The following is a 27,046-nucleotide window of genomic DNA, read 5'->3' as shown; positions in this document are numbered from 1 at the left end:
GTATTATGTCACATAATATGAAAGAATAAAACTGCTCAAGAATAAATGTACCGGTATAGACACAGTCCAAATCTACATATATATAATTTTTTTACTGTCCTCTGATCAATAATGTTACACTTCCTTTAAAGAACACTAACATTTATTTCATTTTATGTACAGGTCTCAGCTTGCTCTTCCTTTTTTGCTTAGCTGCTGGCCAAGTTCTCCAGGATACGTGAACACAGCCAGAGTGGATGCTGCCAGAGCAAATGTCACCAGATGGGGTTACAGACTTTAACAGAACAGTAACACTGAGCCTGTGTGTGCAATTGCAGCCATGGGACAACTGGCAAGTACGCAAAGGAAGCAATCTGGAGAGGAAAACAATGGAATAAATAGTTCAGAGAAATAATCGGAGAGAGACATGTGGTCCCGGGGTGGGAGACAGAAAATGTAGCTATCCTTCTCACCACCTGCTCCTCACTTTCGAGTCTCAGCTTCCCTGAGGTCCAACTAGGGCCCCTTTCCATGACAAGTCCCTTCCACAAACTCTTCTTTAATGTTCCCTTGTTGGAGTGAATTTTTGTTCCTATAACTTAAAGGCCTTAATTATTAACAGAAACGATACCTCTGAAGGTTCAAAGGCTATTCCCCCTGGAACCAAGTCACACGGGTATGTGTTTAACACACATATTAGGTCATTCCCCACAGTATCTTCTGCCCCACAATGTAGTCAAAGCCTCAAGAACAGCATGTCCACCACCGGACAGTTTGGTTGTAGCCTACTCCTGGTTAGCTACTCCCAGTTAGCATATGTGTGATCCTACACAGGCAGTACTTAACAGATAAAACATGATACTGAAAGGTGACCACCCAGGAATAATGAGAAGTTGACAAGAGTCAAGTAAAATTACTCTAGCCGCTGATGTCTATCCTTCTATCCTGCCTATTCCCAGTCTTCCTTGCTTAAAAAGCAAATCAAAACTAGCAACAAAACAAAATAGTATGGAGGGAGAGGGAAAGTGGCATTCACTGGGGTACTGTGGTCACAGCTAGGTTTTTCCACTTCTAGATCATCTCTGCTCTGAGACCTCAGGGCTACCTGATAAAGAGAACCAGAGAGCTAAACCAACTGTAGGGCCCGTCTAGTGCTGAGATGGAGTCACGCACCTAGAAGGGCCCTTCGAGGTACGCAGGACCCAAAGACTACCTCCACCTCCTAGGAGCACTTCTCAGAGAACCACCACCAGGCCGGCTCCAACTTACCGTATTATAAATAGAATATGCAGCAAGCACATGAAATAAAGATTGTTGCCTAGAGAAAAAAAAACATTAAACATAGTTTCACAAATTATAAAATTTGAATTTTTTTAAATTATAAAATTAAGAAACAAACAGACTGAAAACAAATAGTTTACATAAAATTACTACTGTAATAAAGCAATTATCCTGAGTTCAAACCAAAACAATACTGGAAACGGTCTAAATCTGAGAGTAGATTACATTCAGTCTGATGTAATTTATATCAAAAATCACAAAGAATTTCAAAGTTTCTTAAATTGGTTGTTCACTTGCATTGAATTTCTCTCTCTCTGTCCCTCCCTCTCTCTTAAACCATCCAACAGCAGCAGCTGGCTTAACAGAATGGGTGGCCCTTTAAAGACTCAGGTGCAGTCCCAGCTAGCTGCAAAACCCTGCAGGCCTGGGCAACGTTCCCCAGGAAACTAGATATGCTCTACATCAGCCTCCAATGTAAAGAGCTGGGATTTGGGGATCCAAGGATTGAAAAGGAGTGGATAGGAGCAGCTAAACTCACTATTACCCCTACTGACTCACCAACAAAGTTTGTGCTTCCCAACCCTACAACCTTAGGCTCTGCTGGTCTAGGGATTTTTGGTCCACAAGGAAGAATGCTTCCACCCGGAGGCATAACAATGATTCTACTGAACTGAACGCTGAAACTGCCAAGCAACTACTTTGCGCTTCTTGGACCTCTCAATCCAGGCAATGAAGGAGGTTAACTGTGCTGGCTAGGGAGATAGATCCTGACTGCCAAGGAGAAAATCGGTTGCTGCTACACAATGGACAGAGGAGGAGTATGTGTGGAGTACAGAATATTTGGGCATCTCTTAATATTACTTGGCACTGTGATTAAAGTCGATGGAAAAACACAACTCACAGAATTTTTAGGAATCAAAGTTTCAGTCACCATTGCCAGCTGAAGTAACTTGCTAAGGGCAAAGGATACAGGGAATGGGCAGTGGAAGAAGACAACTATAACCACATGGCCAGTCACAGAAATGATGACTGTAACTGTCACAAGTATTTCTTTCTTAATTTGGTAAGAATATGTTTGTATAAACATTTATTTTTTCTTTCTTAGCTTCTCCCATAGTAAAACAAAATATACTATTAATAGTTACAGTATTTAAGATTATCAAAACAGAAGTATAAATATAACCCAAGGACCTGGCATCTTCTTGTGGGGCAAGGATTAACCTATTTCGTTATAAGCATAATAGCTGTTTTACTTGTGGCAGAAGTATGATTCTGTTATAGTCTTATTTGGAAATTAAGAATGATTTAAGAGATCCGTATAAGTACCAAGTTGACAAGAATGGACTGTGACGGCTGGCTTTGTGTGTCAGCTTGTCTAAGCTATGATTCCTCATTCATTATTCAAACATTGATTTAGGTGTTGCTGTAAAGGTATTCTGTAGATGTGATTAAAATCCACAAACCACTGACTTTAAGTAGAGGGGAAAATTCTAGATAATCTAGGTATGCCTGATTCAATTAAAAGACCACAAAGGCACTCTGAGGCTTCCTCGAAGAATGTCTGTCTTTAGGAGCAGACAGCCTAGCAGTTAAGACATCACATTCCATGTTGGAGCACCTGGGTTCAGTTCCCAACTCTAGCTCCTTCCTCCAGCTTCCTGTCAATACTGACCCTGGAATGCAGTGGTGATGGCTCAAATAGTTGGATTCTTGCCACCCACACAGGAGACCCAGACAATGTTTCCAACTCTTAGCTTCAGCCCCAGACACTGCAGACACTTGGGGGATGAACCTGCAAATGGGAATTCTGTCTGCCTTTCTCTCTCTGCCTCAAATAAAAAGATCTTAAAAAATTAAAAAAAAAAAAAAATCTGCCTATGGACAGAAGTTTCAGCTTGTGCTCAAGAGTCCGGCCTTCCTTTCGAAGGACTGCTCTACGGATTCTGCATTTTCCTAGTGAGCCCACACAAGCAGACGAGCCAACATGTGCAACACATCTCTATGTATTTCCCATCGGTTTCTGTTTCACCACATCGGACCCTGATTGACACATAAGTTAGCAACCTATACCTTTCATTCATAAATTGTCACAGCAATGATGTTTCAATGTGTAGTGCTAGTATTGTTCTGTTATACGCAGTTTTTTCATTTCTCACTTTATTTCACTCATTTCTCTCTATTTTGGTTTCATTTATTCATAAATGATGAGGGAGTCAAGGTTACAGATACACTGATCATTGACAGAGTTTTCACATAAAGAATCTTTCATTTTTCTATGATTTTCAATGAAAATACCTATGTTTCCAGATTATAAAATGATTATTTACCACTTGTACAGCACTTACTATATCAAATGTTAGAAAACTGAGGTCAAATTAGATTCTAAGATTCACAAGTGGATTGAAAGGATCTGTAAAGGCTTAAATCTTTAGGCTCTCATTCAAAACTGCATCCTAACCACATTTTAAGCTAATAAAGATTTTGATAAAGACTATTTATAAATGCCATTTCCATTTCATAATATTAAAGTTTACTTACTTAACACCATATCTGTCTCTAAACATAATATGGTCCCTAAATGTGCGGTTGACATCAAGGTCTATTTGTCTGATATCAGGTGAACAACCCCGTGCTCTGTGTTTTAATTTCTGAAGAAGAAAAAGAGAAGAATGTACATTTTTACAGAAATCACTTGTTGAAAATTCTATGACAAATAGTAAAATAACTCAATAAAAATTGGTTTTGGGTATAGGAAATTATTCTCATGGTTAAAGAATCGAAACAATATAAAAAGGTAGACAAAAGTTCCCCTTCTTCTCTTCAGGGCTCCATCTATCCTATTCCCATCCTCTCATTCTTCCCTCACTTCCCCTAACCTCCCCTCCATCCTGCTAACACAGTAAGATTTTAATTTAGGATGGAGAACTTTCCAGAGTTTGCACTATGATGTGAAAGCTCATCATGGCCAAGCCTTGCAATCTACTGATTTTTCATCCATTGCAGCGTGACTTTTTGGTTTTCTTTGCAGCTAACTACTGCCTTGATTGTTGATTTGCTTTGTTTCCTACATTCTACATTCAATCCCAAACTCGCGATCAATGGTCTCCTCTGATGTCCCCACAGAAAGGTACTCCACCAGCTTACTCTTCTTGGAAGACCTCTCTCCCAGAGCTGCGCGGCTGCTCCCACCTGCGTGGCCGCTCTCCAGGCCTTCTGCACAGCGTGGGACTCAGCATCTCCTTTCACTGCCTGCGGGTCCTCCCTTGGCTTTTCTGTTGTGTGAGGTCCCCTATTTCCTGGATCTCACATCTCTTCTTTCTTGGTTTATTCCCTTGTTCAGGGGGAACACATTCTCTACTAGCTCTTGTGAAGGGATGTATAGAAGTTGGAGTTTTTGAAATTTTGAATGCCTGATAACTCCGCATTCAACTTTTTGGCTGTTTTGTAATTCTAAGTTGGAAAATATTTTTGCTCAAAAGGCACTGCTTCACTACCTCCTGGCCTCCGGTGCTGCCATTCTAATACTTGTTTCTTTACATGCAATCTGTTTTTCTCCCGAGAAGTGTACAGACTTTTCCTGTAATGCTCAAGAGCTTCACACATCTGGACTTGCTTCTGACGTACTTTTATCCACAAGATTGGGCATTGGATGGATCCCTTCAATCTTAAAAACTCAATACTCACATCTTTCAGGTCTGAGAAACTTTCTTCAATAATTCTTTGTTAATTTCTTTACTCTCTTCTCCTATTTTCTCTTTCTGGAATTCTGATTACTACAAATGTGAAATCTTCTAAGTTGTCATCTACTTCTCTTACATTTTTTTTTCTATTATTTTCTAGTTTTTGCCTTTATAATTTACCCTCTGGGAAATTCTCTCAATCATTATTTTCCAATTAAATATTTCATTTCTCTTTAGTTTTCCATTGCTATCATTTTTTAAAATACCTATAAACTCTTTGTTGTTCTCCAGTGTTCCTTTTAATAGCATCCTGTGCTTGTTTTATGGCTGTAATATCGATTTTATTTCTCTGAACATATTAACAATAGTTTAAAACTATCTCTTCTTGCTCTATATCTGTCTCCTACAAGTTGCTTTTTGCCATTTCCCTTCATTTGTCTTTTATGTTAGTCCCCTTTTCCTGAAATAAATAGTTTTTACTGAAAAGTGAGCTGGTACAAAGCGGGGTGCCCAGGTAGCCCTTCCATACTGTGGTCTTCACTGTGGAATGACGTGGTCAGCCAGATACAGTGGGTCCTATGTAGTCAGTATCTTGGATTTATTTCCTTACACTGATCATGTGCCTAGAGAAGGCTCTTCCAGTCTCCTGTCAGGAGGAAAACTCCTGGCTGACCATGTTCTTGGAGTTCAGTTGAGGGAAGAGGCTAGACCATCCAGAACCCAGGATCTCCACTCTCTTGCTTTCCTCTCAGCTGCCCCACCCTCAGCAACGTCTGTGTCTTCCCCAGTCCAGAGTCTTCTGCTTCATCCTCACCAAATAACAAACCTCCAGTCTCAGGCCAGGACTGGGAGGGATGTTAGGGGTGCTGGGAGTTATGGGAGGCTGGCACTGCAGGCAGCAGCTTTATCCACTAGGCAAAAGCACCAGCCCCTAGATACTACATCTTTAAACGACAGTAACACGAAGCTCCAGGTGAAAACTTATCACATCCAATCAAAGGGAAGGGATCAGAAGAGGTCTCATAATGTGCCTTGAAAATGCATCCCCTCTTTCTCCTTCCTTTGGAAACAAAGCCCCTCTTTAGGCACCACCCATTCCATGAGTTGGCATGAACCATGAAGGTGATTTCATCCCCTCTTCCCAACACAGCCAAGTTTTAATTTTACTGTTGTATTTATCCATAATAACTAATGCTACACTTTGACACAATCATGCCTTCCCCCAACAGAGAAGAAAAGTTTCTTGACATTGCATCTATTCTTCTTGGTATGCTCCTCAGCACCTTGTACAGAGCTTTGCTCCAAGAAAGCATAAACAGGTCATTGGGGGAACTTCAAGGGCTGAATGCTCATATATTCCAGGCTCCTATAGATTTTTAAAAGGTAGTTTTACTCCAACTTGAAGTCCCAGGTAGTAGAGCATGTGTACAGAACAAAGTGTACCACTTTTGTAGAAAGACAGTAAGAGTGGCCAGAAAAGAAAGCAATAAATAATGTTGGGAGAAAATCAAACAGTAAAAATAACATCTAGGGGGGGCCAGCGTGCTGTGGCACACCTGGTTAAGCTACCATCTGCAGCGATGGCATCCCATATGGGCGCCAGGTGGCGTTTCGGCTAATGCACCTGGGGAAGCAGTGGAGGATGGCCTAAGTGCTTGGCCTCCAGTACCTACATGGGAGACCCGGAAGAAGCTCCAGGTACCTGGCTTTGGCCTGGCCTAGCCCCTGCTGTTGCAGCCATTTGGGAAGTGAACCAGCAGATGGAAAATCAATTAATCCCTCTCTCCCCTTCTCCCCTGACTCTGTTTCTCCCCCTCTCTCTGTAATTCCAACTTATAAATAAACAAAAGTGACATTTGTGATAGTGTTGAAAATTATGGACTTGAAAGCATTTTTGTTTTCGTTATACATTTTCACTAAATCCTTCTCTCATATTAACTGGTCATTGGATAATTCTATTGCATGTAGAAAAACCTTTATGTATAAAGGAAAATTACCACTGTATTGAGGTGTACTGGATTTGAATAGTCTTTTCCCAAAATTCATGTCAGTCTAGAACCTTTGAATATGACCTATGTGGAATCAGTTTCTGCAGATGTAATCAATTTAAGATGAGGTCAAACTGGATTAAGGCGGTCTTGTCAGGACAGGTAGAGATACAGAGAGAAAAATGTCACGTGGCAAAAGAGGCGAAGTCAGACGCAACGGTGCGGCTGCAAGCTAAGGACAGCTAAAGACCATTAGCTAAAATGAGACAAGAGCTGTTCTTCCCTTGAGACTGGGGAGAGAGCTGGCCCTGCACACTCCTTAACTTAAAGCCTCATGTCCTGTAAAACTGTGTGCTCTGGAGGACACAGTTCCCGCTGCTCAAGCCACTGGGCTGGTGGGGTGTGGCTACAGCTGAGTCACATCTGAGGGTCCACAGAGGACTTTCTACTTTTGTTAGTTTCTATTTTTCATCAATGAAACACATATTTACTGAGCACATACCACACACCTGGTACTGGGGTACTGTACTAAATGCTGGGGTTCTATGGTTTACATATTTCGTTTTGAACACTGGCTCTAGAACTGTGACACTAAAAATAAATATCTAATCAACAGTCTAAAGTAACTAATAGTCTAAAATCCTGGGACATAAACAGATGGCATGTGTAAAGTCAAGCAACTAAATAAAAAAGTGTTTTTATTTTTAAAGATTTATTTATTTACTTGAAAGAGTTACAGAGGTAGAGGTAGAGGTAGAGGCAGAGGCAGAGGCAGAGGCAGAGGCAGAGGCAGAGAGAGAGAGAGAGAGAGAGAGGTCTTCCATCCGCTGGTTCACTCCTCAATTGACTGCAATAGCAGGAACTGTGCCGATATGAAGGCAAGGCCAGGAGCTTCTTCCATGTCTCCCACGTGGGTGCAGGGGCCCAAGGACTTGGGCCATCTTCTACTGCTTTCCCAGGCCATAGCAGAGAGCTAGATTGGAATAGGAGCAGCCGGAACTTGAACCAGTATCCATATGGGATGCCAGCACTGCAAGTGGCTGCTTTACCCGCTATGCCACAGTGTCGGCCTCCAAAAAATGTTTTGTTCACACAAAATGAGAGATTCTTTAAATTAACCAGCACTTATTACCCTTCATCTTGATGAAATTATACCTATATATATATAATACATATATATGAATATTCAAAAAAGAAAAAAATATCCAGAGAGCAGCAAAGCCAAGTAAAGTAAGAGAGCCACAGAATGACAAATACTACAAGTTCTTGCTCTTATGAGGAAGCTAAAAAAGGGGATGTCATTGAACAGTGTAGAAGAGTGGTCAGCAGAGGCTATAGAGGGTAGAAAGGAGGCTGAATAAAGGGATTGGAAAAACAAGAACCGAAACACAGCCGCAGTCAGCAGGAAGAAGCTCAGGAGTGCTTCAGCACAACACAGTGACTATGGTTACCATGATCTATCATGTATCTTCTAAAGAACTTAAAAAGGTCCCCAACACACTGAAGTGATCAACTTTTTTTTTTTTTTTGACAGGTAGAGTTAGACAGAGAGAGAGAGACAGACAGAGAGAAAGGTCTTCCTTCCATTTGTTCACCCCACAAATGGCCATTACAGCTGACGCACTGCGCCGATCTGAAGCCAGGAGCCAGGTGCTTCCTCCTGGTCTCCCATGCAGGTGCAGGGCCCAAGCACTTGGGCCATCCTCCACTGCCCTCCCAGGACACAGCAGAGAGCTAGCCTGGAAGAGGAGCAACCGGGACAGAATCCAGTGCCCCAACCAGGACCAGAATCCGGTGTGCCGGCGCCGCAGGCGGAGGATTAGCCTGGTGAGCCGTGGCGCCGGCCTAAAGTGATAAACTTTTAAGGAGATGAAAATGCTAATTACCCTGATTTGATTTTTCTAATTCTATACATGCATTGAATTACCACAGTGTATTCCATAAATATGAATCACGTGTCAATTAATTTTTTTTTTAATTTTCTAAAAAAAATTTATTTGAAAGTCAGAGTTACACAGAAAAGGAGAGGCAGAGAGAGAGAGAGAGAGAGAGAGAGAGGGAGGTCTTCCACCTGCTGGTTCACTCCCCAATTGGCCGCAACAGCCTGAGTTGTGTTGATCTGAAGCCAGGAGCCAGGAGCTTCCTCCATGTCTCCCTTGCAGGTATAGGGGCCCTAGCACTTGGGCCATTTTTTATGCTTTCCCAGGCCATAGAGGAGGGCTGGATCAGAAGTGGAGCAGCCAGGACTTGAACCGGTACCATAAGGGATGCCAGCACTGTAGGCTGTAGCTTTACCTGCTACACCATAGTATCAGCCCCATTTTTTTTTTTTTTAATTTTAAAAAGGGAACACTAACATGCCTTTAATAACTGGCATTTTCAGTTCAAGTGAGTTCTCAACTCCCAACTTCAGCCTAGATTTAAACTATAAAATTTTGTTTATTTTGTTTTAATTTCTTCTAAGGAACATATTTCATTATCTATGGGTCAAAGATTCTTAGATAATAAACTTCTTATGCCTTTCAAAGGTTAACATAAAATTTAGGTTTAGAAAGGGGCCTGTTGGGGCCAGAGCTGTGGTGTGGTGGGTTAAGCTGCAGCCCACAGTGCCAGTATGCTGTAGGGTGCCAGTACAAGTGCCTGCTCCACTTCAATCCAGCTCCCTGCTAAAGCACCTGGAAAAGCAGTAGAAGATGGCCGAAGTCCTTGGGCCTTGCACCCGTGTAGGAGACCCAAAATAAGCTCCTGGCTCCTAGTTTTAGCCTCCCAGTCCCAGCTATTGCAGCCATGTGGTCAGCGAGCCAGCGGAAGAAGATTCTCTTTCTCTGCAACTCTGCCTTTCAAATAAATACATAAATCTTAAAGAAGAGAGAAAGGGGCAGGTGATTGGCCTGGTGGGTGAGACACCACAATCCCATATCAGAGTGCCTGGGTTTGATACCTGGCTCTGACTCCTGACTCCAGCTGCTTGCTAATGCAGACCCTGGGAAGCAGCAGTGGTAATGGCCCAAGTGACTGGGCTCCTGCTACTCCCATGGGAGACCTGGACTGCATTCCCAGTTCTCAGCTTCTGCCTGGCCCATTCCCAACTGTAGGGGGCATTTGACTCGTGAGTCAGCGATGGAAGCTCTGTCTCTCTATCTCTGTCTCTCCCTCTCTGCCTTGGAGAAGTCATATTTAAAAATAAAAGAAAGCATACAGCTGAGATGACAAGGAGGCAAATTTAATGTATTACCTAATTCAAGGAAAGCATTACTAATTACTCAGACAAAAGTTTAACTTTTTATTAATAGAAAAACCATAATAATCTTATAGGCAAATTCTTACTTTTTCACCCTTTAAGAAAAGAATCACATATAGGCAGGTGTTAGATAAATTTCTGGTGTTATTTTCCATAAACTCTAAATGTGTCACTGCAGATCTCTGTATTAACATTACGTTGCAAGCAACTAGTTTAGTCAGTTTTCCCCACAAAAATGATCCAATACTGATTGATCATGTATATATTTAAAAAGCATTTGATATTTACCAATAAGTGACATCAACAATAGAATTCTTATTAAAGCTTTTGTTTGAAAATTAGACTGCCATCCACAAAGCCAATAGGCCTCCATTACCCAATGTAATATAGTTTTAGAATAATTTTTAAGTTATGATATGAATATCTTACACTACCTTGAAAGCTAAAAGAAGTGGATTTTGCTTTTTTAATTTCAAAATAACAAGCTAGCTTTATTTACTCACACTGTAAAGGTCTCTTGTTTCTTCTTTCATTTTAGGGATCTCAAGAAGGAGAGCCCAGACTTCACCTCTGAGCTGAAGTGGGATTCCTTTGTAAATTCTCCTGTGAAACTTATTAAAAGAAAAGAAAACTGGAAGTTACAAAATGACCAGAGCTTGTACTAATCTTTTCAAATGACAGAATATACATTATTTATTTTTGAAGTTTCCGTGATAATTAACAGATACCTTTCGATTAATTGATACACTGAAGTACTGTCTGTTGATCAGATCCCAATAAAGAGACAGAGACACAGAAGGGGAGACCAACAAGAAGACATCAAGAACGTCCAGCATGTCGGAATGCTCACACCATCACAGAAGTGCCCCTCTAGGGGTACCACAGACAGTACTTTTCCCTAAGTTATACAATTTGATTTCCACATTTTCTGTTGGTATAATTTGCTTGATACCTACTTTCTTCTCTTATCCCCAAACATCAGACAGGTGCTCCAAATAGTAAACAGGATGCTTTGGCCAGAAGTGTCTTCACAGGGGATAGAGTACGCTATGGAACCCCCAGTCATCTTCCTACTGATCAGACTCATTCCCACCACCCTCACACGTCAGCTAATTCCACCGGCAAGCTTCGTGTCTCTCTCTCTCTCTCTCTCTCTCTCTCTCTCTCTCTCTCTCACACACACACACACACACACACACACACACACACACTCCCATTCTCCCCTCTCATTCTTTTCCTCTTTTCAAATCTTGGAATTTCTTCAGGAAAATCTTTATCATTGTCTTAAATGACATCAATCCTATCTGATCAGACAAAAATACTGATCAATCTCCATTAAAGAAAGACGTCACTTTTAAATAAAATTAGGCATAAATCATTAACACTATCAACTCGTTGGGTCCTTGAGAGGTCATTGCTATTGCCCTAAGAACCTTAAGCTTCAGTATACTCTCCATCTCTTTGTATTTCTATTTTTTCCTCAACTCTATTCAAAATAACATAAAAATTATTACAGTCATTATGATGTACTTAGTAACACTTTCAAAATTAAAACTAGGTGTCCAGACCAGGACATGACTAAACAAACACAAGCCCTTAAGAGCAAGGTTAGGAACAGGTACATAACTATCTTTGTGAGCAAGACAATATATCTGAACACTATGGCTAAGAAAAGGAGGAGTAAGTTCTAGTAAGCGATATACTGAAGAGCTATGACAATCAACAGGTAGAGCTTCACTGAATACTACTGCACTACTTAAGATTTTTTTAAACTAAAGCTTTAGTAAACAAGTCACAATGCAGTTTCAGGAACCTGTGTGGACGAAAGTAAGTGACAATTTACAGTAACTTCTACTTGAATACCATGAAGTTGAGTCAGTTAGATCATTATATAATATAATATTTCCATTTTATTCTTTTAGTATGAATACAGTATGCCTCAAATTTGAAATTTCAATAGACAAGAATCATAAAAGTTTTAACTCGTAAAAAACTCTAACCAGAAGAACATATACAGAAAGGCCGTGGATTGACTGTAAACTAGACTTGCAAAATTTCCTGTGTATTCAAAATTCATGTCCATTGATAAATAAATATTTAAAGAAAGTCTGCTATAGTTGACACTTCTTATTGGTTCAGCATGGTGGCTCTCATCCAGACACTAGGGAGGGGAGGAAGTGATTCTGTATGAGGGAGTTAGGAAACGTTTCCTTTAGAGAAAATGAAAATAACTCAGTCCTGAAGGATTTATAGGAATGTGTCAGGGAAAGAGAGTGAAGGTGGGGTTATATGTGAGAATAATGATGGTTCAAGTCATAATAATGGCATTAGTAATAATAATTACACTAATGTTTTCTGATTATTTATTATGATCCAACATTATGCTATGTGTTATAGTTATGGACAGTGCTTTGTGTCTCTAAATCAACTTACGATTTTTACTACTACTATATCCCTGAAGAGGTAGGTACTATTACTACCATAGTCATTTTACATGTGAGGAAATTAACAAAAGTTAAGTAAATATTTCAAAAGAAACTGTGGAATAAGAATTCAAATTCAAGTAGTCTGACTTCAGAATATTCATAATTAACAACCATGATGCAGAATTTTTATTGCTGGACTTAAACAACATTTTAGTACCCAATTTGAAAAGTAACACAAATTTATTTCACAGATTTTATATATATATATATATATAATCTTGAGGGGCAGCCCTGTGGTGTGCCAGGTTAAACTGCTGCCTGACCAGTTGCCTGCTAAGGTGCCTTGGAAAGTGGTGGACGATGGCCCAACTTTGCACCCACGTGGGAGACCTAGTGGAAACTCCTGGCCCCTGGCTTCAGTCTGGCCTATCCCTGGCCATTGCAGCCATTTGGAGAGTGAACCAGCAGACAGAAGATTAATCAATCTCTCTCTCCTTCTCTGTAACTCTTTTAAACAAATAATCTTGAAAAAAAACATTTGCCTAAAATTTACCTTTTGTTTTCAGTATCTCTGTTCATTTGCCAATAAAATCAAGCTATATATTTCAGTCCTACAGCTACATTTAAAAATCTATCAACTGGGGGACCAGCGCTGTGGCTCAATAGGCTAATCCTCCGCCTTGCGGCGCCGGCACACCGGGTTCTAGTCCCAGTCGGGATGCCGGATCCTGTCCCGGTTGCCCCTCTTCCAGGCCAGCTCTCTGCTGTGGCCAGGGAGTGCAGTGGAGGATGGCCCAAGTGCTTGGGCCCTGCACCCCATGGGAGACCAGGAGAAGCACCTGGCTCCTGCCATCGGATCAGCGTGGTGCGCTGCGGCGGCCATTAGAGGGTGAACCAACGGCAAAGGAAGACCTTTCTCTCTGTCTCTCTCTCTCTCCCTGTCCACTCTGCCTGCAAAAAAAATCTATCAACTGGCGCCAGTGTTGTAGTGTAATGGGTTGGGCCCCAGACTGTGATATCAACATCCCACATGGGTGCCTGTTCAAGTCTCGGCTATTCCACTTCCTATCCAGCTCCCTGCTAATGTGCCTGGGAAGGGAGGAGAAGGTGGGCCCTGCCAGCCATATGGGAGATCTGGATAGAGCACCTGGCTCCTGGCTTCAGCCTGGCTCGGCCTTGGCCACTGTGGCAACCTGGGGAGTGAACCAGTGGATGGAAGATAGCTGTCTCTTCCTTTCTCTGCAACTCTGCCTTTCAAATACATAAATAAAAATCTTTAAAAAAGAATAAAAATCTATGACCTAAAAAAATTTCCATCAAGTGGCTAATATTTCCAATACTTTGTTCTAATTTCAGTGATCTTAAAACAGTAATAAATGCCAAACCATGAAATTTGGCTACTAGTAAGTAAACGTTTTAGCACAGCAAGGCTGATGTAATTCTGTGGGACCACAAGGCTCCAAGTGTACCCCAGGAAACAAAAGTTCACACTCCGAGCCCTTATTAACTCTCCATTTTCATTAATTACCCTGCTCCAATGGCTCCTTTGTCTCTGCCTCAAAACAGAACCAGTCTTCCAAATCTGGATCTAAAAAACCCTTTAACCATTCACAAGGTCCTACTGCCTTTCATAACTAAATTCTATTTCCTTCCCAACTGCCACTGACAAATACCAAAAGGGAAAGTAAGCAAAAAAGATGGTGCAATTAAATGAACTCTAGAGTCTGGACACAGAATCTCTAGCTTGCTGCCAACAAGCTGTGTGATCTTGAGAAATTTACTTTTACATGGTTAGTAAAATAAAATGCAGAGTAATATGGTCTCACAGGCCCATTCAGTTATTTGACCAAAACATGGTGGTGGGGAACTCTGCCGTGACACAGCTTAGAGAAAATGATATTGTGACCAGTAAAATCACAATGATCTTCATTAACAAAGATAACTTCAATTTAACAGACCACACACAAACACACACACACACACACACACAAATATATTTAATTTATTTGAAAGGCAGAACCACAGAGAAAGAGAGGGAGACACAGAGAATTTCCATCTGCTGGTTACTCCCAAAATGGCCGTAACGGCCAGGGCTGGACTCGGTCAAAGCCAGGAGCTTCATGCAGGTCTCCCGTATGGGTGGCAGAGGCACAAGCACTTGAGCCACCTTCTGCTGCTTTCCCACTTGCATTACCAGGGAGCTAGATCAGTAGTGGAACAGCCAGGACTCCAACCAGCGCCCATATGGGATGCTAGCATTGCAAGCAGAGGATTAACCTGCTAAGCCATAATGCAGCCCCCGTTAATAGACTATATTTTAAAAACACAGTACTATTGGTACTTAGGGATGTATCTAGGTACCAACACACAGACAACAGAATCTTAATGGAAACTTTTTTTCTTTAACATAAATATCTGGGTTCTAAAAATCCAAATATTCTTGGAGCCAGGGCTGTGGGTAGAAGGCTAAGCCTCCATTTGTGTCACCAGCATCCCATATGGGTGCCACTTGGTGTCCTGGCTGCTCCTCTTCCGATCCAGATATCTGCCTATGGCCCAAATGTTTCCTAACTATTTAAAAGAAGTAGAAGATGGCTCAAGTGGTTGGACCCCTGCACCCTTGTGGAAGAACTAGAAGAAGCTCCTGGATCCTGGCTTCAGATCAGCTCAGCTCCAGCAGTTGTGGCCATTTGGGGATGAACCAGCAGATGAAAGACCTCTCTCTCTGTCTCTCCCTCTCTCTTCTATAGCTCTGCCTCTCAAATAAAAAACAGAATATTTTTAAAAATCCAAATATTTCTACCAAAGGTATATTTTTATCTCAAGATATTTCAATAATTTACTTATATCACTATTATGTAAGTAAGGAATCCATGGAGAGAAAACATACCTTCCCTTAGAAAAGACAAAAATCCATGCTACTTTTTACTTATTTAAAACAAGATATGAATTGAAAACAGTAACTCTTTTAGAAGATGCATTGTTTCACACCAAATTGGACCATGTGTATCATCAAATGATTTCAACATTATAGCTATGCAGAGTGCTTTAAAATTTTACATCAAAGAAATCACTGTTAAAATCTCTCCTAATGGAAACTGCATTAGCTAAAGTTACTGTCAGAATAATGACCCAGAAGAATTATTCATTTTAACAGAGTCTTACTATTTTCATAGATTATACATATCATACATACTTACATATGGAGAAAGAAGCACATAAAGCCATAAAATTCTACAAATATTTTATTAGACTGAATGTGAGAACAAAGTGAAGATGCAATTTATTGAACTTTATTCTGTAATTGCCACTTGAGTAATCTTTCCACAAAGACCTACGGTAAAGTAGTTGTCAATTGTTAAGCCAATACAAGAGGCTCCATAATATTAAACAAAAGCAAGGTGGTATAACTAACATTCTATTTTGAAGTGATTCCTCTTAAAAACACCATGAGTTCTAAACCTAACGTACTAAAACAGATAGTTAAAAATCAACAACCCAAAATGAACTCACTCTTGATGAAAATAAAATATTAAGGATGTTCAAAATGAAAAATGACATTAGCCCTTCAAGGTACCCCAAGACAAAAATTTTTCCATAGTTAATTTTCACATAGAGTCTGCTCTTAAAAATTAATCCCTTATATTAATATTAAGGACTAGTGGGGCTGGCGCTGTGGTACAGCAGGTAAAGCTGCCACCTGCAGTGCCAGCATCTCATATGGGCATAGGTTCAAGTCCTGGCTGCTCCACTTCTGTAGGATGCAGCTCTCTGCTGTAGCCTGAGAAAGCAGCGGAATATGGCCCAAGTGCTTGGGCCTCTGCACCCACATGGGAGACCCAGAAGAAGCTCCTGACTCCTGGCTTCGGATCAGCACAACTCTGGCCATTGTAGCTATTTGAGGAATGAACCAGCAGATGGAAGACCTCTCTCTCTCTCTCTCTCTCTCTCTCTCTCTCTTTCTGCCTCTGCCTCTCTCACTCTATCTTTCAAATAAATAAATAATTTTTAAAAAGACTACTAAAGAACGCTAGATCCCTATACTAAAGAAACTGCATAATTTTGCTTAGCTCTGATTTCCTTACTTTATTTAACCAGAGAGGCCTTTTCTCATTTAATAATACATACACTTATTGACTGCACAATTAAGTGTCAGGCACTTTCTAAGTATTTCACTAAATTAATCACTCAGTCCTCACAACACCACTGTGAGGCAGGTACCATTTCTATTCCCATTTTACAGATGAACAACCCACAGCAGAGGCCAGTTAAATATCTTCCTCCAAGTTCACACAGCTAGTAAATGGCAGAGCTGCAGCTAGAACCCAGGAGAGTCTGGATCCAGTATCTCTTAACCATGGGGCTACACTGCTTCTATGTACAACCTAATGAAATTCAAGGAACTGATGTACTCTGGAATTCTTATTGGCAAATACTGATATATGATTTATGTCTACACAAAATGGGGGGAAAGAATTACATGGGAAAAAATATGAGGAAATATACAAAAATCCCAACAGTTGACTCAATTGGGTTTTTAAACACTATAGAAGATGTCTTTCTAACCTTTAAAATTTTTTTTTTGTACAGCTTGCCCTCTAAAAACTAATAGTGGTAGTTAACATCCACTGAATGTTCAGGATATGCAGGGTACAACAAAAGTGCTCTATGTTCATTAAACCATTAAAGCTTCAACCTTTTGAAATAAGTACTATTGTCTCAATTCAGATAAAGGAGCTGATGCTGAGATGTCAATGGTTCTCAAAGTACAATCCATAAGGTCACAATTCTTTTTGTAATAAGGACAACAGACTATTTTGCATCTCCACTGTGCTGACTTTTGCACACGCCAACAGAAAAGCAATGGTGTTAAAACTACTACATGTTGGCACAAATCAAGGCTGTAGTTGCACCATACTTAGGAATCATCAGATTCCTTCCCCACACTTACAGAAAAAAAATTCATTTAAGAATGATCTAGGGATGGCCGGCGCCGCAGCTCAATAGGCTAATCCTCTGCCTGCGGCGCTGGCACACTGGGTTCTAGTCCCGGTCGAGACACCAGATTCTGTCCCGGTTGCCCCTCTTCCAGGCCAGCTCTCTGCTGTGGCCAGGGAGTGCAGTGGAGGATGGCCCAAGTGCTTGGGCCCTGCACCCCATGGGAGACCAGGAGAAGTACCTGGCTCCTGGCTTCGGATCAGCGCGATGCACCGGCCACAGTGCGTCCGCTGCGGCGGCCATTGGAGGGTGAACCAACGGCAAAAGAAAGACCTTTCTCTCTCTCTCTCTCACTGTCCACTCTGCCTGTCAAAAAAAAAAAAAAAAAAAAAAAAAAAAAAAGAATGACCAGCGCTGTGGTTCATCAAGTAAAGCCACCACCTACAGTGCCAGAATCCCATATGGGCTCTAGTTCAAGTCTCAGCTGCTCCACTTCTGATCCGGCTCTCTGCTGTGGCCTGGGAAAAGCAGCAGAAGATGGCCCAAGTCCTTGGGTCTCTGCACCCACATGGGAGACCCAGAAGAAGCTCCTGGCTCCTGGCTTTGGATCGGCACAGTTCCAGCCATTGTGGCCAACTAGGGAGTGAACCAGTGGATGGAAGACCTCTCTCTCTGCCTCTCCTTCGCTCTGTGTGGCTCTTTCAAATAAATAAATTAATCAAAAAAAAAAAAAAAAAAAAAAAAAGACCTGAATCAAACAGTAAATCTCAAATACATATCTTATTAAATGTTGCAGACAAAATGGGAAGAGTGTGTGTGTATGTGTGTGTGTGTGTGTGTGTGTGTGTGGAGTTTTTGCCGCATACTAAAGTACGATGAGTGTCTCAAAAAAAGCAATTATTAAGTGGTTTGAACCATCATCTAAACCAACTTGTTCCCCACCTGCCAGGGAAACACTGCTACTACTTGAAGAACAGCTAACTAGCCAACTACTGTTGTCTGATCTGGGGGAGTATCTAGCAGGCATTTTCTCAAAAGTAAAGGAAGTGAGCCTATCACATCAAGGAAGTAACTCACACTCTATCTGCTGACACTGACAACATTTGACCTTTAAAGCAAAAATTAGAACGTTGGAAAATTGCCAGAAGCTTTCACTTTCCCACTAAAGACTTTCACGATGAGCCTGGTGGTGGTAACAATGGATGTACGTGTTTTTCTTTAACTGGTTTAAAATCTAGCACAACTATGCGGAACAAAAAGACTTACACAAAAGGAAGTTTGGCAGAAGCCTCTGGATGCTGCTCCTGCTTCAGGAAGCACTCGGAGGCCAGCCCTGTCTCCTTCTGGCAGTGTGACATTTCCATAGGAAGCCTGGAACTGCCCCCGTGATTTCTGACCCCAAAGGGAAACAAACTGAGCTCAAGAGGAAGTTGACACTGCATAAGGCAGGGTAGATGGAAGAAACTAAATTGCCAGCAACATCATGGAACAGCTGAATTAAAGCACTACGGAAATCCACCCTACTTCTGGGCCATCCAATAGTCTCCTAATTGCTGAAAGCAATTTGAACTGGGTATTACAACACAAAGACTCCTAACAAAGGCATTCTGCTAAATTGAATTAAAATGTCAAAAACAAATATAAATAAAACAGCCTTATCACTACAGGAAAACTTTCACTGGGAAGATCTACTTGAAATTGATTTTGTTTCATATGGAAATAAAATTATTTTAAATTACCTTTTCGGTGTTCTTGTATTTTTCCCATCCTTTTAGCATTTTCAGCCATTTGGCAGTTCTTTCAATTTCGAGATGCTTTTGCTAAAATAAAACATCAAATTTATTGTTACTGCTTGTTCAAGATTTTTTGACTTGAAAATTACAAAAAAGAGAAAATTTTGCTAAAAAGGACTATTAAAAGATGTTAATAGATAGCAAATATCTTATTTAGCTTTTATTAATCTGGATGTTAGAGCTGTCTCAATAATATTCCATAGTTCAAATTAAGATTCATAGGCAATGCTACACTTAGGAAAAAAGATTAAGAAGATAAATGATTAAATTTTCCAACACTTTAAAATTTATCTCAGAAATCTGTGTATTCTACATATTTAAACAAAAAAGAAATTTTAAAAATATTTTGAAATATCTTTTATGAAACAATGAAAATACAACTTGAAAATTCAATTCTCTTCTTTTTCATTTTACTGAATTTAAGCACATTAATGTTTTTGGTGAAAGAGCTGGTTTCTTAAAGGAAAACTGGATACTTATTTATCGAGTGAATAACACATAACTAGCACTGTGCTAGGAAAAATATACATACATACATGTATACATGCTGTCCTAAGACAAGTTCACTGTATGCCAAGGGCAACTGACTTGGAAATATACAGTACTATGCCAGGTGCTGTGACACAGACAGGAAAAGTAGTGGCAAGGTCACGATGGAGGAAGTCAAATCCACCAGGGATGTCAGAGAAAATGATCCCTAATGAAAGAACTGAAAGATTATTAGGGTTTATATCTAAAAGTACAATGCGGGAAAGAACACTCTAGACAACATGGGAATAGGTTTATTTCTGAGACAATTCAGCACCATGGGAAGTGGGGGGAGGCTCACAATTTTTCCAAAGTGTTGAATAAAGGAAGCATCAGGAGATGAGGCTGTCAAAGTAGACAGGGATCTTGTGTGTTATGCTAAACTGAGATTTGGGGCAAAGGTGGGGAACAGAGAAGGTGACAAAAAGCACTTGCTCCTCACTTCCTGAGTTTCCAGGAGCACAGATTCCCCCCCTCCTCAGGGGCTCCACCTGCAAGTGTAATCAGCATATGAATAAAAAACAACTGAAATAGAAGAACACACAGGAGAGTTCTAAGAAAACACTTCATGCTTGAAGATGCATGTATGTTCACTGCATCCCCGGGAGGTAGTTCTTTCTGATCATCTCCACTACCCGGTAAAGCAACTGAGGCACCAAGGGTGTCTAGTAAGCTGCAAAGCCAGGACTACACTCTCAGCAGGCACACCCTGCTTCCATCAGGTCCTCTGCCCTAGCACAGGCAACCACAGCTCCTGGATGAAAGCAATCGCTCCTTACAGACTGGCTTTAATCCAGCCCCAAGCAGGCAGTCATTATATTGGCAGATGGTATACACCCACCACCAGTATTTTTAGATCTAAAAGAAGCATAAAATCCAAAGAAAATCCTGAATTGAGGAAAAATATTCTCAGCAATCAGAATATTTTTACAGAATTTTATCTTTAGGATATTCTTAAACTTTACCTTTCAATGCTTTTTTAAAATTTTTGATGGACTTTTTTAAGAAAAGATTACTTGGTTATAAATCCCATTTTTCAAAAGGTTAAGCATATTCTTCATTATATTATTAGTGATAAAATGCTACAAATGAGTACAGCAATGTTTAATTTCAAAACTTAGGGGCCAGCACTGTGGCATGGGGGGTGGGGCCACTGCCTGCAGTGCCAGCATCCCAAGTGGGCGCACCGGTTCGGTCTGGCTGCTCCACTTCCGATCCAGCTCTCTGTTATGGCCCGGGAAGGCAGTGGAAGATGGCGCAAGTGCTTGGTCCCTGCACCCATGCAGGCGACCCAGAGGAGGCTCCTGGCTTTGGGCAGGCACAGCTCCGCCAGTTGTGGCCACTTGGGGAGTGGGCCAGTGAATGAAGGACCTATCTCTCTCTAATTCTGCCTTTTGAATAAATGAATAAATCCTAAAAAAAAAAAAAAAAAAAAAACAACTTAGTGGGGCACTGAAACCCAGTCAATATTTCTGCTACATGTGATATAGAAAAGAGCAAACTGATAAAAATCAAGATTGATGTTTACTGCCACTTGGTATTTTTTGTTTTTGTTCTGCATTTCCTTCCTTGACTCCTTCAATCATAATCCTTTTTTCCCACCAACAGGAAAGTACCAAATAAGTCAAGTCAACCCAAGAGTAAAATAACATACAGTTTGCCAGCAACAACCCCGTCAAGATCCAGCAGGTCTGTTGCTATCCTTCATGTTATCAGTGAATCACTAAGAAAGTAGTCATTCTTTATTTTCTTAAAAACATGCTTTTGTATGTAGATTATGTTGAATTCTATACATTCTCATACTACAAGGGCAAAACACATACATACACAAGTACAATCTTATGAACTATTGTGCATGCTTTTCTTTCCCCTACAGCAACAAAAAAGAAAAGGATAAACCTTGGATATGTTCCAGGTTGCAGATTTCCAGGAACGGGGTGGGGAACCTTTTTTCTGCCAAGGGCCATTTGGATATCTATATCATCAGTCTCAGGCCCTACAAAACGACCGACTTATAAATTAGCTTGCTAGGTTTATTGGATCTTGAGTTTTGCCTGCGGTTGCCTTGGCAGTGTCAGACCAAATGATTTCACAGGTCATATAGAGCCCATGGGCCGGACATTCCCCACCCTTGCTTCAGAAGGTAGGGCCTGATAGGAGGTCCTTAGTTTCTAACTCTCTGAAGAGGGTGATTATAAAGAGTTTGGGCACACTGGCTCTCTCGGCTTCCTGGCTCCTCATACACTCACTCCTCCACACACACTCTGCCATTCCTATCTACCACCCTCCCAGAGGCCAGACCAATGGGGCCACCGGATCTTGGACTTGAACCTCCAGAACGGTGAGCCAAATGGACCTTTTCTCTTTCTAAAGTTAGTTTCCTCAGGTATTTCATTGCAGTAACAAAAATCTGACTAATACATTTTTCTTTTTGACAGGCAGAGTTAGACAGTGAGAGAGAGAGACAGAGAGAAATGTCTTCCTTCCATTGGTTCACCCCACAAATGGCTGCTAATGATCACGCTGCGCCGATCTGAAGCCAGGAGCCAGGTGCTTCCTCCTAGTCTCCCATGCAGGTGCAGGGCCCAAACACTTGGGCCATCCTCCTCTGCCTTCCCGGGCCACAGCAGAGAGCTGGACTGGAAGAGGGGCAACCGGGACAGAATCTGGTGCCCCAATCGGGATGCTGGCGCCACAGGCGGAGGATTAGCCTAGTGAGCCATGGCGCCAGCCTAATACATTCTTGCACTTCAGGTGTCTCATCTATAAAAATGAGTTATGATTATTCTGACACTTCTATTCTAAGTGATGTAAATTTCCAAATCACATCATTATTATAGTATGAACTCCTTGACTACAATGACCATGACATATGCTCATCTAAAGAAGTGGTGTTACAATAGCATTTAAACTGAACAGAACTTGCATAAGAAAAGATCATTAAATAACACTATGAAGTAATGAATTAATAGCACTCTGAAGTAACTTAGGTGAAAGGGTGGAAAGGAAAATGAATACAAATACAGAGACCAAAATCAGAGTATTATTTTGACAGCAGTTTGATCACTATAATATGGTAGTAATGAAAAGTAAATTATAATGCTATCTTTTATGTAGCATAATGGTAGAAATGCTGTAACTCCATCATGTTGGTAATGTTTTTCAAAATGCTGCCAAAAGGCAGAACTACTGATGTCTGAAGCCTATACAAAATTGGTATTAAATAATTCTGTTACGGGCCAATGCTGTGGCATAGCAGGTTAAATCACTGTCTGCAGCACAGGCATCCCATGTGGGCACCAGTCCTGGCCGCTCCACTTCCAATCCAGCTCCCTGCTAATGTGCCTGGGAACGCAGTAGAAAACGGCCCAAATACTTGGACTCCTGCACCTGCATAGGAACCTGGATGAAGCTCCTGGTTCCTGGCTCCAGGCTTCAGCCCTGGTTGTTGTGGCTATTTTGGGGAGTGAACCAGTGGATGGAAGCTCTCTCTCTCCCACTCTCTCTCTGTAACTTGCCATTCAAATAAATAAAATAAATCTTTTAAAAAAATTTAGCAGGATTATTACCTGATGGTGCTGTATCTTTTCTGTCACTCATCAGGGCCACCAAGTGCCAATCTACAACATTATCAAATGATACCATAATTTGAGTACTTGTTAAGGTAGTATTTGCTTAGTTTCTCCATTAACTGAAAAAGAAATTCCCTTTTGTTATTAATAATCTACAGGATACAGTTTTAGATAATAATTTTTGACACTGAGAAGTTTTTCTCTCCAGGCCCTTTTCCCTTTAAATACCACTATGGTCTAAAGGATTATTTTATTCAACATATTGTCTGTTACCATCATGATTGTTTTTGAATCTCAAATTGTCCCAAACTGGGCTGGACTGCTCCCTAGCTGATCCATTTCTCCACTTTAAAACTGGTCCTTGTGAAACGCCCTACTAGTCTTTTACCACTTCTTTATTTTCTGGCATATTCTAGTCCACCTTATGATACTTTCCTGATCTCAGACCTACAGTCTGCCACTACTTTAAGAAACCATGTTTCTCTTTAATGGAAAATGGTATAAAATATTAAGATCTTGGTACTAGATGTGCTCATCACTGCAATATACTAAATTCTATGGAGATCTGACATAAGGAAATCCTACTCCTCTCAGAATATCAGAACATATATCCAAAGGAACATAATGCAGAGATCTTTATGTCCATCGTATACTCCCTGTGCAATCTCGCCATTCTTCCACTGGCAAAAAAAAAAAACAGTATGCTGTTGTGAACTTTGCTTCCCATGGGCTGTTTATAAGGAAGAATTAAACCTCTGTTTAAAGCTTATGCTACAGTATCTTTAAAAAAAAAATTTTATTTTATTTATTTGAGAGGCACAGTTACAGACAGACAGAGAGGTCTTCCATCCTCTGGTTCACTCCCCAAATGGCCACAACGGCCAGAGCTGGGCTGATCCAAAGCCAGGAGCCAGGAGCTTCATCCAGGTCTCCCATGTGGGTACAAGGGCCCAAGTACTTGGGCCATCTTGCACCACTTTCCCAGGCCATTAGCATGAAGCTGGATCTGAAGTGGAGCAGCTGGAACTTGAACTGGTGCTATATGGGATGCCAATGCCACACATGGAGGTTTAACCTACTATGCCACAGCACCAGCCTCAGATACAGTATCTTATCACCTTAAGTTTTGCCAAGTCAAAATTGGTTTCTCTTATTGGGGCAAGGAAGATACAAGGAATAAAGTTAGAACCACTATCTTCCTTGTTACCTCTCAACCTCCAAAGATCTGAGACTATATTCTTAATCCTATGTAGGACCAGTTAAACAGTTAAGTATTTTACAATTATTCGTTAAATACTCCACAAAGCTTGTCTTCTGTCTGGTCCAAGGTTCCTCCCACTATTAATATGACTAATAATCTGGATAGTAAAAGCTAAAGATAAACACAATGCATGGATGGGTATGAAACAGCTTTTCTGGGGGTGGGCATTTGACCCAGCAGCTAAAACATCACTTAACATGCCCATATCCCATATTGGAATGCATAGGTTTGAGTTCTAGTTCTACTTCTGATTCCAGGCTCCTGCTAATGGACACCTTCAGAGGCAGGAGGTGATGGCTCAAGTGCCTGGGTCTCTACCATGCATATAGGAGACCGAGACTGATTTCCAGCTCCTGGCTTTGGCCTGGGCCAGGCCTAGCTGTTGCAGGCACTTGAGAAGTGAATAAATACTTCTCTCTGTGTCTCGCTGCCTTTCAAACAAATAAAAATAAATTAAAAAAAAAAAGAATTACAAACAGCTTTTGTCTTCTGGAATAAAAAACTCTTAGCACTTTGTTCAAATTGAAGTCTTCAGATGTTTTATGACTCCTATTTGAATACTAGTGTGATACTGTAACATAGGAAATTAATTTTTTGGTATCTGCCCCCAAGTTCCTGGTTCCTGAAACTCTTGACATTTCCTGAGTGATAAGTGCTTCTTTTGTTCTAATGATTTAACTCTTGGTGGGTTCCTGGATCAGCAGCACACCCCTACTCTCCTGGAGTGGGAAAGGGACTGGAGATTGAGTTACTAATCAATCATGCTATATGCTGAAGCCCCCATAAAAACATTCCTAAACTATGGGGTTCAGAGAGCTTCAGGTTGGTGAACACATACAGGTCCTGGGAGGGTGGCACACTGGGCAGGGGAGAAGCTCTGTGACCATTTCCCATATCTAGTGTTTGACATCTTCCATTTGGTTATTTCTGAATTGCATCCTTTTATAATAGATAGTAAGCGAAACACTTCCTTGAATTCTGTAAATGACTGAGCCTGAAGAGGGGGGCAGGGGCCAGTCACTGAAACCTCTGATTTACAGCCTGTTGGTCAGAAGCACAGGTGACAACTTGGGCTTTCAATTGGTATCTGACATGAGGGATAGTCTTGTGGGAAAAGTAGTAAATACTGCGTTGCCAGATTTTATTTTGTCAAATGTAGGTCAGTGAGGTCAGGGCTAGCTTTGGTTAGTTAAGAGACTGAGCTACATTGTAGGATACCCATTCAGTATCCACTGGAGAATTGTTTAGTGTGTGGAAAACAAACAAACAAACAAACAAAAATCATACATATCTTGATGACCAGAATTGTGGTGTGCTATGCTGAGTGTTAGAATAGGAAAAACAATTTTTCCCACCTTTAGAGTTGTTTTTTTTCCCCCATCTCTTTACAACTAGGATGCATCAACACCAAAGAAACTGATGGGAGTCACGCATGCCAGGATCTCACCAGCAGAGGTCAGGAGAGGACAAGAAGTCTAAGAAGGACAGGTCTGTTTTTACAGAATGCCTCAACATTAAAAGTATCAGCCATGTATTTTGAGTAAGACTTCACATCATGTAAAATTAAGATACCATGTTTAAAGGAAAAATAGACTCCAATATTCTATATGCAATGCAAAATGTTGCACTACACGAAAAGCCGAATCAATGAAAATTCATAGCTTTATACTTCCTTTCCTCCTTATTAAAAACATCAATAAGCTGGATGAAACAATATAATCCATTATTAATATTGTTCTCTACAGACTAAATATAATAAGTGCGTGTGTTGGTTTCAGTGTCTGTTTGGGGGAATTCAGAGCACTTTGCAAACACCAACATTAATCCTCTTAGGAGGGAGGATTACCATCCCTATTTTAAACAGAGGGTGCCTTATGTAAAATAATACACTGGCAAAGCTGGAAGTAAAACCATGATTACCTGATGATGAACTAACGTATTAGTCTTCCCAAACGGCAAGAAGTACAGCTTCGTGGGTGTTTTGTAAAACTGTACACTGCAGCAGGCTATCATCACCACTGATTCCATACAATCAAAAAACCTAAGTAAAATACTTTTGTATTAGTTTCCTTAAATTAGCAGAGCTTGGCCACTAGGACTAGGCAGTCACCACAGAATATATTAACTTAAGCCAGAAAAACTCTGGGGTGAGGAGGATATGATGAACTAAAATGTTTCCATTCTATTCCAAAGAAACCAAAATTGTAAAAGGCAGGTCAGACAGTCTCAGTGCAGCGTATGTAGGAAAGGCCATGGGGAACCTCCATCAGCAGCCTCAGAACCCTGTCCTTCTCCCAAAGCACAAAGATTAACACAACTAAATACAAAATTATGTCTTATTTTTGAAAAAATTATGAAG

The 27,046-nt window shown here is 40.8% G+C and overlaps 1 protein-coding gene across 9 annotated transcripts in view; it reads right to left on the bottom strand.

Annotated features, from left to right (window-relative positions):
* The window catches only part of USP6NL (USP6 N-terminal like), a 256,503-nt gene that overhangs the window by 37,847 nt on the left and 191,610 nt on the right, over positions 1 to 27,046 (bottom strand). For 7 of the 9 annotated variants that reach the window (XM_089311764.1, XM_051821561.3, XM_089311763.1 and 4 more), the window contains 4 exons: positions 19,273 to 19,353; positions 10,673 to 10,780; positions 3,799 to 3,908; positions 1,249 to 1,297 (listed from right to left, as the gene is read on the bottom strand). In XM_089311764.1, coding sequence (XP_089167890.1) covers positions 1,249 to 1,297; positions 3,799 to 3,908; positions 10,673 to 10,780; positions 19,273 to 19,353 — 348 coding nt within the window. Of the gene's footprint in view, positions 1 to 1,248; positions 1,298 to 3,798; positions 3,909 to 10,672; positions 10,781 to 19,272; positions 19,354 to 21,041; positions 21,262 to 27,046 lie in introns of those variants that run through there. The other 2 variants (XM_089311766.1, XM_089311767.1) reach the window with 2 other exon arrangements.

The sequence above is a fragment of the Oryctolagus cuniculus genome, chromosome 13 (assembly GCF_051225735.1).
Source record: "Oryctolagus cuniculus isolate XC-2025 breed Fujian yellow rabbit chromosome 13, ASM5122573v1, whole genome shotgun sequence".
In the NCBI taxonomy this organism is placed as follows: Eukaryota; Metazoa; Chordata; class Mammalia; order Lagomorpha; family Leporidae; genus Oryctolagus; species Oryctolagus cuniculus.
Note: the sequence above shows the minus strand (reverse complement) of the source record. Positions and strands in the feature narration are given on the sequence as shown.